Source organism: Erpetoichthys calabaricus, chromosome 10 (genome assembly GCF_900747795.2).
Source record: "Erpetoichthys calabaricus chromosome 10, fErpCal1.3, whole genome shotgun sequence".
NCBI lineage: Eukaryota > Metazoa > Chordata > Cladistia > Polypteriformes > Polypteridae > Erpetoichthys > Erpetoichthys calabaricus.
In genome coordinates, this window is record NC_041403.2 from 132,089,460 (window position 1) to 132,104,298 (window position 14,839).

At 35.3% G+C, this 14,839-nt stretch overlaps 1 protein-coding gene across 1 annotated transcript in view; it reads right to left on the reverse strand.

The window, feature by feature from the left end:
• zfp64 (zinc finger protein 64 homolog (mouse)) overlaps positions 1-14,839 on the reverse strand; it is a 76,115-nt gene that overhangs the window by 9,481 nt on the left and 51,795 nt on the right. The window contains exon 4 of the mRNA XM_028811910.2: positions 12,353-12,415. Coding sequence (XP_028667743.1) covers positions 12,353-12,415 — 63 coding nt within the window. The remainder of the gene's footprint in view (positions 1-12,352; positions 12,416-14,839) is intronic.

Sequence of the window (14,839 nt, forward strand, 5' to 3'; positions counted from 1 at the left end):
AAGAAGTCAAACTTTGAGAGTTGAAATATTAAAGGGCAAAAAAAAAAAAAAAAAACAGGATGCAAATTCAAACTCGAGCATTAAGACACTTAAAGGGAACTGATTCACTGTACTGAAAATAATGTTTAGTTTATTAAGATACTGCACACAACTTATGCGGTCAGAATACCTAAAACCTAGGCAGGCATTGGGGACAGGAGTAGGACAATTAAACAATTTTTCTTTGTGTAATGCTTTGATCATAGCCTTTTTATTTTGACTGTGGCATAACATGATTACATTACAGCAGTGACATTTATATCTTTTCTTTTGCATACTATAAAAGGAATCTGATTTGTTAAAAGTAATAACTTCTATTTTATACCCCACATTTTGTTTAAGGATGGGCCTGGGATGGATTGGTAAATAAACCACTGACAAAGAGCTCAGCCAAAGCATGGAACACCAAGTTCAGGGGCATCATGGCTTAATTGGACGGCAATGATGATAATGGCAGTGTGGCGGAGTGTGTTAATTCTAGCCCTGCTATTACTTTGTAATGCCTATTCACTTACAGTCTCGCTTTAGTATCTTCACCTTCGTCTCAACTGCTTTGCAGCCACTTTAAAAATTTCAAACTGCCTTTGACTGCATTCAGCAGCCCCTCTCTGTTCTCTGTCTTAGCCTGCCTTTTCTTTGCATTCTGCAATTAAAAAGTAACAAAATACAATATTTAAGACTTTATCTCAATGATATAATCATTACACAGAACCAATGTAATTCTTGCACAAATATTTAATATTACAGATTCTGTCACAGCCCTATAAGCATTGTTATGTTTACTGAAAGAAAAATACGAATCATTTATACAGGTTGATAGCAAAATATATTATAGAAAATATGCTTTTAAGAAGAAAATCTCGAACCATTTACATTTATCAACAACATGTCTTACACATTAGAGGAAAAAGAGGAAGTTTTACTTAATTTAAGGACTGACCATATACATACACAGAAATAAGATTTTTGTTTAGGAGTATATTTAATGTTTACCTCATTACTTTTGTGGAAGCTTGCAACAATAATAAATAGTGGCAAAATCTAAAATGATCTTATAAATTGCTTATTGAAGTAAAACATTTAATATAAACTAAACTGGTAAATAATAAATACTGCACTATTAAAGTTTATTTATGATTTTTCATTAACACGTTTATGCTTAATTATACATTACATAAAAAGACATGTACTTCTGTTGCACGTGACTGCCAAGGAACACCAGTAAACAGACTACAAAAATAAATAGTGAGTTTCGTTTTGGAAAATAAGTATTAAGGAGATAAATAAACATGTTAACCATATAGGCTACATAGTGGTCAAAGTGAAAATCACATGTCAGTATAGTTGTAGTAGCAGTACAATATCAAGATTAGGCTGATGACAATATTGTCCAATTTCAGGATTGGATGGAGTTTTACAAGTTTTGCATAATCTGAAGGATAAACCTGTGATTGTAAATATGTTCAATGGAAATTGTACAAGGACCAAAAAAAATAGTTCCTTTATAATAGATGGTATAATAACACTATCTCATCATAGCCATTTCTGAAAAAATACCATCCTCTACCAGACAGCAGTAGAATTTCACATGAACTATGTTGTTTTTCATCACAAACTCCAATAAAAAGTATTATTGCCAGAGCTGCCAAACAAAACAATAATTACAAGAATTAATAAAATATATATATGGTTTAAATTGGTTACTCACAAAAGAAAGCGGAGAAAGAGGCACAGGGAGACCCTCTTAATCCCTTTCAATCACCCTCAACCATACTCCCTAAGTCAGGTTAGGGAAAACTGATAAGAGTGGCACAGGGCTATATAGCTCACTAACATTAAACTTTCTAGTCTAAGTACCTAGTGGAGGTCTGTACAAGTATAGTTGCAACGGCCGACCAGCCTGCCTGGAACGGCAGCTACATCACCAAGACCTGTGGCCTGACAAAATGAGGAACTGTTAGATAATAAGCAAACAGTATATAAAATAGTGATGTGTATCTATATTAATAGTAAAAAAACAAACAACAGAACAATATATAATCTCATTCCCCCCAAAACCCCAACACAACACACAACCCCAAACATGAATGGCACTACACAATGGCACGAAACACACTAAGTCCAGAAGATTAAACAGGGGATGATTAATGAATATGAACCTTGTCTGGTTGGGAATTGTCCTACAGTAATATAATACAAATTAAATTGGTGGATTACTCCTTTCCCAAATGACCAAAAACAGTCTCACTGTATGGTCCTCGGCGCATCAGTATGATCCAGAATCCCGGGGTCTGTATAGGGATGGTGAAATCGTTAAATGTCCGGTGTTGAAAGCAGAAAACAGTGGAAATGTGCAAAACGATCCGTATTGGAGTTTTCTTTTTGATCCTTCCTTTTTGTGAAGTGTCGGTTTTGTAAACTATCTATTTTTTCTTCTCTTTTGTCTTCTTATTTCAGTAGAATTAACCAAGATGAAACTGATGTATTGACAGGAAAAATACCACAAGGGGTCACGGTTCCACAGCATTATCCTTCCCCCCTTGTTTCCAGGGGAAATATTTAAACAGACACAGAATATTTATAAATGGGACAATGCAAAAAAAAAAAACGCAACTCACCACAAAACACAATTAAGACACACCCATCCTATGTGGCCTGAAGACCTGGTCAACCAAGGTTTTGTTCTTTAACTATACTCACCCATCAATGGGCCCCCACACCCAGCAGATCATTGGGACTTTAAAATTGAAACTTACAAATTTTAAAAGCTTTCTCTTATTTACTTAAGTATTAAGCTGAACCATTATTAAAAGCACTTCAGTAATAAATAAACAAAATAAAATAAACTAGTTTAGTTCTTATCAAATGAGTCAATAATAGGAAAATATACTTCTAGTCCCACAATTACATACAAAGAATAAGTTAAATGTTTCTCTCTCATAGTACTTATCTCTGTAAAGAATGTCTTTTTAAATTATATCTTCCCCTTTAATCACACAACAATTCCATACCAATGCTGTATTCCTTTGTTGTTAATAAAACGCTTCTCCAATCCTGTGTTTTTCCTCACATTTTTTTCGATAGAAGTATATTTTTTACAATTTTTGTTTATGTTTACTTGATTCAAATCATACCCTTTTCTGTTCTTTATCTTCTTAAGTGTAAGGGACATGCAGTATATTTAATGTTGTTGGAGAGGGACATCTAGGGGGAGCACAGTTAGCAACAGTGTTATTTTACCTTTTTTTCATTATTATTATACCGAAATATCCTGTATTTACTCATCCCGAGAGAATTCAATTATATTACACACAAGTACAAATAAGCATGAGCAGCAAACAAAGGGCTCAGAAAGAAAAGGAAAAGGAATAAGATAAGGCAGCAAAAACTCTATCAAAGTCTAAACCAGCCTCAAGTTCATGGTAAGGCCTCCCAGAGACTGACCTGGAACAGATGTGCAAAGGTACAGACCTGCCAGGAACTGACACTGCAGCATCAGCTCCACCCAAGAGTGTTAGTAGTGGGCGGGGAAACTGCAAGCAAAGAGGGCAAAGAGTATTTGTTGATTCCGGAATGACTATTGGAACCAAGCATTGCAACTGTCAACTACAGCTAATACCCCCTGCGAGTCTGCCGCATCAATCCCCACTGGACTCTTAACTCTGCCTACGGAGTGTGGAGAAGATCAAAACGCACTGTCTGAGGGGAAGGTAATGATTGCTGCACTCTGTGGGGACATAAATGATATAAAGAAAGATATAAAGAAGGACAATAGGGATATAAAGAAAGAAATAAAGGGCATAAATGAGAAAAAGTTTCAGGATATAAAAGACCTGTAGATATGTTTAAGTACTAAGTTTATTACAAACTTTACAGAAATGTTACGAAAAATTGATGAAAAAATACAGGAAAATACAAGTAAGTTTGAGAGTAAAATTAACAGTACTTGCTGCTCAGCTTGAAGATGTTAAGAAAACGTTTACGACTTTTATTGAAATAGCAGAAAAAATCAAATTGTGCCATGGATAAAAAAGCAACGGCTGTAAAATTAGAATGCAAATGCTCGCTGACAAACTGGCTACACTGGAAGATAGATATAGAAAGAACAAAATCAAAATTGAAGGTCTTCCTGAAAAATGGGAAAGTCCAAACCCAGTGAAATTCATAGCTGAACTGTTCTCTAAAATAACTGGAAAGAACTTTAAATTGGACATTGAGATCTCAGCAGCCTATGCATACATGGATCAAATGCCTCCAAACTGAAAAGCCTGATTGTTCATTTCGACAAGCTACAGGCCAAAGAAAACTTGATGTCTCTTCTCAAATAGAAAGAGAAGATTACAGTATACAGTGGAACCTCGGTTCACGACCATAATTCGTTCCAAAACTCTGGTCGTGAACCGATTTGGTCGTGAACCGAAGCAATTTCCCCCATAGGATTGTATGTAAATACAATTAATCCGTTCCAGACCGTACGAACTGTATGTATATATATATATTTTTAATTTTTAAGCACAAATATAGTTAATTAAACCATAGAATGCACAGCGTAATAGTAAACTAAATGTAAAAACATTGAATAACACTGAGAAAACCTTGAACAACAGAGAAAATTAACACTGCAATAGTTCACGCTATAGTGCTAGGAACCGCTCGTTAAAAACACTTTTTTTTAATGAGTTTTAAGCACAGGGGAAAAAATGAACATTTGAAAAATCAGTAATTTAATAAACCACCAAGAAAAGTAAAATTGCAACAATGCAGGCTACGAACCGATCGCTGTAAACAGAACTGAAAAGAAAAACAAGCCTTCTCTACCATATGTGTCCAGTCCTCCTTCTCTCGCTCGCCCGCCCGCGCTCTCTCTCTCTCTCTCTCTCTTGTGAGCCTGGAGCGCCTGTGTGTGTGTCTCTCTAGCACGCTCCTGTGTGTGTGCGCGCCTCTCTCGCGCTCCTGTGTGTGTGTTTGTCTCTCTCTCTCTGCCTGTGTGTGTGCGTGGCTCTATCTCTCTCGCTGCCTGTGTGTGTGTGTGGTGGCTCTCTCTCTCATGCGCTGCCTGTGCGTGGCTCTCTCTCGCTGCCTGTGTGTGTGCTGCCTCTGTGTGTGTGCGTGTCTCGCTCTCTCTCTTGCTCGCTGCACAGGAAATGCACAGGGAGAGACTGAACATGTACAAACCGAAATGGAACCTGGCTTGTTCGTATACCGAGTGTGTGGTTGTGAACCGAGGCAAAAGTTTGGCGAACTTTTTGGTCGTAAACCAAATTGTACGTGTACCGAGACGTTCGTGAACCGAGGTTCCACTGTATTTGAAAATAACTGCATTCGAATTTTTCCAGATTTCTCCCCTGAAACAGCTGCTAAACACACCACATTCTACAGCATTATACAGCACCTACGTAGAACTGAAATCAGATTCAGTTTGGCAGGGTATAAGAAGCTGTAAGTGGTTATTGAAGATCAGTTTTACATTTTAGCTATATGGATGAAGGAGATAAAGAGCTAAGAAGACTGATCCCGACACTCTTTTGAAACATGATCATGAGTCACACCATGTTCTGGCAGGGCAAAGAAGATTCTATTTGAAACTTGTAATCTGGACCATTTTTAATGCGGCATTTGCCGTAACCATAGATTACAGTATATTTTATTTCCTTTTTTGGCTATCCCTCCCTTTTTTAAGCTTCAATTATTATATTGATATCTTTTTCATAATAATATGTATGTTTTAGCTACCACAAAGTAACCAGCTATTTACAGGTTTTTTTTTTTTATTTTTTTGTGTAAGCATCAGCTATTATATTAATATTTCTTCCATTACAAAGTCTCCAGCTATTGACTTTTTGTTAAACTTTTAATTATTATATTGAAATTTCTTAGGTCAATTATATGTACAGTTTGGCTACAACAAAGAAACCAGCTATTTACAGTTTTTTTTTTTTGTAAACATCATACCCTTGGTTTATTATATTGGGACTGTTTAAGATCATATCCTAGGTTTATTGTATTTGGACTGTATCTTCACAAGATATCGGTTTTAACTTTCTCTACATCGCAGCTGGGGGGTTCATTTTATTCTGGACATGTTTTGTCTCTTGGCATAAGAGAGGACTGGGACTTTGAGAAGTGTGATTTGCCTCACAATGCTATTTCTTATTTATCACTTCTATCCCAATAACTGTAAATGTCTACATAACAACAGGCTCCATACCCATAACAACTGGCAATAATATGAAATCTGTGTCAAAGCTATCATATGTAAAATGTACTATCTTAACCTAAGACTACAAAATGTCAACAAAAGTTCAGAAGCAATATCTCTATGTCCAAATAGTGAATGTTGTGAGATGGAATGTCAAGGAAAGTACTCTCTCACTTAACAGGTCTAAATGCCAAGGCAGTATTTTTACATGAGACTCACTTATTAAGCAAGAACCAAAGCAAAGAGAGTGGACTGTCCAAATTTTTTATTCCAGCTATTCAAAGAAAAATAGGGGTGTGGAAATCTTAATACACAGAACGATTCTATTTGAAGTGTCAGATGTAATATTGAATTCTGAAGGGCGATATGTCATGGTGACCGGCAATTTATCTAATACTAAAGTGGTTTTGATTAATATCTATGCACCTGGCATGGATGACAGAGATTTCTTCCAAAATGTATTTGCATCTATCCCTAATGTGAACACTTACAAAATTATAATGACCAGAGACTTTGTGTTTTAAATCCAGACCTAAAAAGATCCTAAGCTAAAGCAGCGATAAAATCTAATACTGAAAAGATAATTGCACCGTTTGCAACAGATCATAACTTATCGGACCCATTGAGTTTTTTTCAATCTTAACCTAAGAGCACACTCCTTCTTCTCAACTGTACATCATTGTTACTGAAGAATCAATCATTTCCTCATAGACAATAATTTTTGCCCACTATTAAATCTTGTAAGTACGACACTATTGTTATCTATGACCATGCCCCTCTGATCATGGAACTTAAATTACTGTGTCCTACATATTCATTTCAAAGCTGGTGTCTTAAACCCTGTCATTAGCTGATAAGAACTGTACAAAATACATATCCAAGCAAACGGATTATTTTCTTGAGAGAAATGCATCCTCAGAGGTCTCAACAGGTATATTCTGGGAAACTCTGAAGGCATTTTTAAGAGGTCAGATTATTTCATATCTTTCTCACAAAAGTAAATTGGAAGCTAAGAAGGCGTCTTAATTAATCAGTGAAATTACCGGAATAGATCTAGAAAACGCTAGGTCTCCAAATGAGGCACTTGATAAGAAAAAACAGGTTTTTGCAATCAAAATTTAACCACTTGACTACTAAAGAAAGTCTGCAAGGCAATAACAGAAATCACCAACAGAGATAAAATTATTGACCATAAAAATATAACATACATATTTAGAGAGTACTATAAGCCATTATATTCTACTCAGTTTAAAGAAAATAAAACACAATCTAATGAGTTTTTTGATTCACTACAGATACCACTGCTACATACTCTTAGTGCTGTGAAACTGGATAAGTCTTTTTCACTTCAAAGTGGGAAAGCAGATGGCCCTGATGGCTACCCAGTGTAATTTTATAAACAATTTTCAAATAAGTTAGCTCCACTATTATTAGCAATGTTTAGCTAAAGACAACAAAATTTTACCTCAAACTTATCACCAAGCATTAATTGTCTTCTTTCCTAAGAAAAATAAGGACTTACTACAATATGCCTCATACAGACCAATCTCACTTCTGAATAATGACGTTAAAATACTCACCAAAGTTCAAGCCAGAAGTATTGAGAAAGTGCTTCCTTCTGTAATATCACAAGACCAAACCAGATTTATTAAAGGTCGAAACTCTCTCAAACATATACAGTATTTAATGTCCGGGATAAAAAACACTCAAGACTTGTACATAGATAATGTCTTTGGATCCTACGAACAATAACACTTCAAATTTAACTTCTCATCAACACAGTTCTTCTACAAGTTTCAAGTTAGAAACTTTGCTAAACAGAACCTGCCTGATTTTTCTCACCTCCCACCTACTTCTATTCCAGAAGAAATATTGATCAGTCTTGAAGACTCAGATAGCATCTCTGCAATTTACAAAAACATTGTAAAGTCCCTTTCTTTCAGAGATCCCATGGCACACTGGGTAAAGGGTCATAAGACAGGGTACAGTAAGCTGACCTAGGAAAAATTTCCAGTTTGTATAGGAACGCATTTATCTGACACAGGAAAGATGACCTTTCCTTCTTTGGGGTCTATCTGACAAGTATAAAAAAAAAAAAACACAACAGATGGCCCATTAGCGTAATACAATAAAATGCTTAAGTAAATAATATTATGTTTTTTTTTGTTTTTTTAAATAAGGGGAAGGGGGAGGAAGAAGAAATGATAAAAAGCCAATAAAAAAAAATTCAACTTTGCTCTTCTGCCTTGCGACATACAATCCAGGTACTCATCTGTGACTAAATAAAAATCTAATTGATTGAACTATTCCTGTCTTCCTCGGGATTTTCTTCCACAGTGTGCAATAAATTAACAACATTTTGGACAAAAATCTTTGCATGCTTATCAGACAGCCTTGGTGTTGCAATCACTCCTAACCTGTTAACAGCTGTATGCTAAACGTGCATAAAGATTAGAAAGACAAACTGTAATTACCTAAATCTCACTACTAGCAAATAGACATATCTTGTTCAACTAGAAGAATCCCATCCCCCCCCCCCCCCTTTCAAGTCAGTGGCTAAATGAGGTACTATACTAACTTGAAACTGGAAAAAAAATTCTCAAATTCTCACTTAGAGAACATGCTGAAAATGTTTTTAAAATATTGCAAGATCTAAACAACAACATCTGAGAGTAAACTTCCATTATCATTGCTACTTTTAAAGATTAGCTTTGGTTGTTGACTCTCCTCTCTTTCTTTTGAGTGGGGATTGAATTTGTTAAGTTTGACTTGAACACATGGAATATTATCTGCTTCTAATTAAAATCAATTAAAAAAAACAGTACATTTATTGTAAAAAACCTACTATATGCAACTAAACATTTATTTAAAACTTAAGCAACAGGTAATTAAAGCTTTAAAATACACTTGTACCATTAATTACAGTTTAATCAATAATTTCAAATAATTTTTGCATAAATTATTTTTAATTTTCTAAGCATTTTCAGATAAAATTTTTATAGCATTTCCTTTCAATTTTAAAATAAGAACTTTGGAAAAAAAACATACCAGGCAATTCAAACAGATTACCAAATGCTTCACTTTGATCTTCTGATTTGGTTGCAAGTTTTATTTCTGAATAGACTATTAATCTTACTGAATCTTGGTATTGAGAATTATATTTTCTCTATAACTTGGACTGCAATAATCAATATCTTAAATCTGACCCAAAGAACAAATCACTTCAAAATTGGTAGGTAGCAGACACTGTGGACTATCTCTGTTGATAAGGAAACCAAGTATCTACAGAAATCCCACGTAGGTATAAAATAAAAGTGCAGGCTCTAAAAAGACAGTGAGTAGGATGAATCTAAACTTGGGACTTTCGATTCATAAGACAGAAGTGCAGTGCAAAAGTTTGAAATATAAAATAAATTGAATTAAAATAAAAATTCTGCATTAATCAAGTGCACCCACAGTTACTAAGGATCCAATCATGTAGACAATCAGAAAGCATTTGATAAGGTGCAACATGAGATGTAGGACATCAAATTAAAATAGATAGATTAAAACAGCTGATCCTTTTCAGTTTAAGCAAAAGAAGAATAAGAGGAGACATGATTGAAGCGTTTAAAATTATGAAAGGAATCACTACAGTGGATTGAGACTATTGTTTTAAAATGAGTTCAACAAGAACACAGGGACACAGTTGGAAACTTGTTAAGGTTTAATTTCGTACAAACATTAGGAAGTATTTCTTTATACAGAGAACCATAGACACATAGAATTAGTTACCAAGTAGTGTGGTAGACAGTAGGACTTTAGGGACTTTCAAAACTATACGATGCTATAAGATACCAGTCAGTACTCTCATACTGAAGGAAGTTTAAAATCACTGAAGTATGCATTCATAAAATTCTTAACTCCTAGAAACTACTCAAGATTCAAATACTGCCTAAGAGGAACAGAATGAACAATTTATATAAATTCTTGTGACTTTGTTTTTGAAAAGTAAGATGGCAATTCAAATGAATGGTCTTCATAATTAACAGTGATGATTGGTGAATTTTACCAAAACGTTCTTCGCAGAGAATATGCTGTGTTTGCTGGTGGCCTAGCTCAACAAATATTTTCCTGAAAATTCCCAGTGCAACTGGCTTAGGCAAAAAGTTTTTTTATCGTGTACCTCATGATGCTTTGTGAGTCCAACATGACAACATGGAGCTGTAGTAGCCATGCGCAGAATTTTCATGCATGCCAACTGTTAAGATTGTTGCCAATTTAGCCATCACTTTGTCGCAAGTACACAATGAAACAAAAACAAAAAAAAAATCTGTTTTTTTCTACTAAAATGCACTGAAAAGTTCACCAAATACTGTGAACAGTGCGGGTCGTTTAAACTTAAAATGGTAAAAAATGTATCCTAAAGCTACAAAGGTTGATAAACACTGCTACACTCCAATCCATGTGTGTTTAAAAAAACACTTGCTGTATTACCAGTTCTGCCAGGGATATGCAACACTGTTCACTGTGCCGTAGCAACAAAGCACCACATGGCTAATTATGAATGCAAATTAGTCATGTACTCAACAAGATCTTAAAATAAGCCTTAAATGAATTCTTTGAAAGACTCCACAAGTATAATTTATTAGGTTTAGATTCCAATCTCTATTTGAAAAGCTCTACAAAGCTCACAAGTACTTAATTTATAAAGTTGAATCGGATTAGTTCAGTATAGAAATTACAGTAATACATATGGCTTCCCCTTAAAGAAAGAGAATATACACAGATATTATAGAGTAACCTAATAATACATGTAACATTTTCATATTTGATCCCTTTTGATCTGTTCATGCTGATAATTTCTGAAGACACAAAGCTAGCAGATTTGTTTTTATTCCATCAGCAAAACATATTCATATTTCATTTATTCAGAAAAACACTACTCAAGTTTCTACCAAAAGAAATAGATTTTCTTGAAAACGCTGCTACTGATTTATAACAAACTCTAAAACTTCACCATACTTCTCTAAACTGCGTACACGATATACGGTAAACCCGTCAACAACATGAGATCTTCAGGTTATATTATTAATTTATTATGTGTTAATTATATTAATAATTATATTATTCTAGGTAAATGCTCATTCAGCTTTAAGGAAACTCCTCTAGAACTTTCTTTATCTGTCTTTTTAATGAAAATTAATCTAGCTAGACATTCAAATGCATGCTCAGTAGCTATATTTCCACTCCAGCTTTTAAGCTCTAATTCCTTCATTTACAATTTTAAACAATCCCTCAAATTCACTGTTGCAATACTAATGCTTCCCTACTGTATATTAGTGCTTTATTTATTGAACGCTCTACCTTGTAGACTGATTATGTTAATCACTTGTACTTTCTTTATAGCTTAATTCTGAAATTGTGTCTGATTTGAAAAGCCCATTTTGATGGTGTCTGTTGTTATCATATGTTCAAAATACTTCCCATCACCTTGTACTACTTGTCTGTGCTACTTATTATATTACTGTTAGGATTTGAAGTTTTGATTATCATGAGTACTGACTAGTAATACAGTATATTTTCATAAATCTTTCCAGTCTGGTAAGAATATTGTGGGCTGATGCACATTTTGAAAGTTATAAATGTCACAATAAATGCTATGTGTTCTAAACTGAAAATAAAAAGGAGGAAAGAAGTGATACAAGTGATGGTGCTAACCTGTAATAGAAGCTAATGGGGAATAGCGAGTGTATGAGAAATGCTGATTTTGGATCAGCCATTCATCATGTTTCTGTTTGTAACTTAATTATTGCTGAAGAGAATTTTTAAATCTAAAATAGCAATTTCCATGTCCTAATTGATTTAGGGGTGTATCCTGGAAAATCAACACTTCTAATTTTTCATCAATATTTTTCTGCTACCCTCAACTAGAATGTCAGCTCTAAGCGCAACATTGCATGCATGTCTCTGGGTTGGGGTGTGGATGCTTTAGCACAAGTCAAAAACACACCGAAATCTTAACCTTTAGATTAAGTAAACCCATTTCAGGAAACTTTACCATTAAAACTGAACTCTGAAGACATGTGGTTGAGTACAATATGACAAAGAATTAAATATTTCGAAAATACAAACCTGTGTGTGTCTTTAAATGTCTTTCCATATCCTTCTGTCCATACTGAGTTTTGAAAGAACAACCTAAAAATAATTATATTAAAACCTTTAGAATAAAAAATATACTAGATTTCTTATAAAAAAACATTTTATGTTAAATACAATCTCAAAGAATGAAACATTAATGGTATACATAAACATAATGACTAATGTCAACATAAGCATAAAAATGCTATTTTATAGCACAATATTGTATCTTATCTCTTAAACAAAAGAGAAAACAAGTGAAATTATATAAACAAAATGTGCAGTAACAGAAATCAATGTTAAGGACTAATGTCAAAAAATAAAAAGACCAAGTAAGATCTGATTCCTCTTGTAATGTTCTTTACATTTTAACAAAAAATAGCAATACTTAATACAGGAAACATATGATTATTTAAACAGCAGACAACTATACATGGTATTTATTAATAAAATTGTATGTTGCTTCTTCTATTATGTCTATTCTATTATTAATTAACTACTTCAATGAAGTGAAAGAAATGGGTAAAAATCACTTATCCATAGAAAATGAAAAATTATTTTACTTAGTGGAGATTCTACAGACAGAAAGACTGTACTGGCAAATCTTAACTGAATGGACTTAAACTTTATTTTGGCCGATTTCAAAAAACCTCAAGTTATTATGCCAGCACTGTACTCTATACATCCTAAAAAACCTATAAATAAATTTTTGACGTATTTGAAACCTTTAATCAATGAGCTCAAAACTACAGAAATAATTAAGATAGTCTCTTTTGGTGGTAACAAAGAGATGTGAACAAGGGAACTGTACAGAGAATTACAAAGGACAAAAGCAGTGCTAAGCAATATCCATGGGACACTAAACACTATTGGCAATGGTATAATATGTCATAATAGTGAGGAGAAAGGGAACATTGATGTTATTGGTAGATACATGGGAGGCAGGCACTGTGGCATAGTGGTTAAGGATTTCGACTTCAAACCTAGCTTTAAATCCCACTAATGGTACTGTGCGGCTATCAGCACCTCACTTCACATGCATGTGGTCCAACTGGAAAAACAAAAAAAAAAACATGTAACGAACTGTATCTTGAATGTTGTCAGTTACCTTTTATAAGGGCGTCAGCTTAATAATAGCAGTAGGAGGGAACCACTACATGGGAGGAAAAAGGTGGCGGCTGGGAGAAACACTGTGCTCTCTTCTAGACACCAAAGAAAAGGAAACTTAAAATTTAAGCATTTCATCTTCCCCCAACTTTTAGAGACTGTATTGCAGATGAGGTAAAGCTGGTGGGTGCTATACTGGCCCAGAAAAGGATGTGCGGGTCTAACAGGCAGCCAGAAGATTGTTTTGGAAGCTTACTCAAACAAAGATAGCGGCAACTACTACAGGGAGCATTATGATAATTTTCCTAACACAGTTACAGAGTCAATCTTTAACACAAGGGTAGAAGTGACCTGGGAATGGGATTAAAGCCATCTTGGGGCAATTGGACATCCTATCCTACCCAAAGGACATCCTATGTCACCCAGAAGACAGACAAAACATGCCAATGCCAGAATGGGTACACTGGCATCCTGGTCGGGCTGGACCCAGGAATAATACCTGGCCGGGAGGCCACCATAATAGAAGAACTAGGAAAGATAAACACTTGTGAATATCCTTTTCCCATATACACTGGGTTGCTGTGCCCTTGGATTAAAATTCCCACACAAATGCCTACAGGATATGCTGGAACCTGTAATCCCAAAATGCAGGTCTATTGGATCCAGTGTGGTCCACCAGGAGGAGCTGAGGGGATTAATAATCCCTACTTTATGGGAGTTCTGAATAACCCAGAAGTGCTTCCGTCAGGCTATACCCTAGAACCAGAAGTACTTCCAGGTCCAAGATAAAAGCAACCACCCTGCCACATCCAGGGAAGTCAGATTTGGGTGGAAGTGGACTAAGCTAGCCTGGGAGATGGAGAGGAGGAGAAAAGAAAGAGTGTGGAAAAGACTTGTGTTTATTGCACTTTTGGAACCTTTTTTGGAAGGTAGTATGAAAATAAACAGTCTTTATTAACTGTGGTTGTGTCTGGAGTTTGGGGCTCTTAAAGGCACTACCCCCTCGCACCTCAGGGCACGTTAAAACACATTCATTTGACATGTCCTCTGAGCACGTCCTCAGAAATTAACCCTTAAACCGCCACAACCGGCTATAGTCGGTTCCAATGCAATTTGCCAGCACGTCGGAGCCGAGTATATTCGGCAACGTACATTCATCGAATGCTGCAACCAGTTATAGTCGGTTCCCAGTGCAACTTGCCAACACGCCAGAGCCGAGTATATTTGGTGACGTACATTCATTGAACGCCGCAACTGGCTATAGTCAGTTTCCAGTGCAATTTGCCAGCAGGCAGGAGCTGAGCAGTCTGTGCCGTACATTTGTTGAGCAGCTAGCTCATGACCACTGCCACCCCATGCAGCACTGCAGCATCA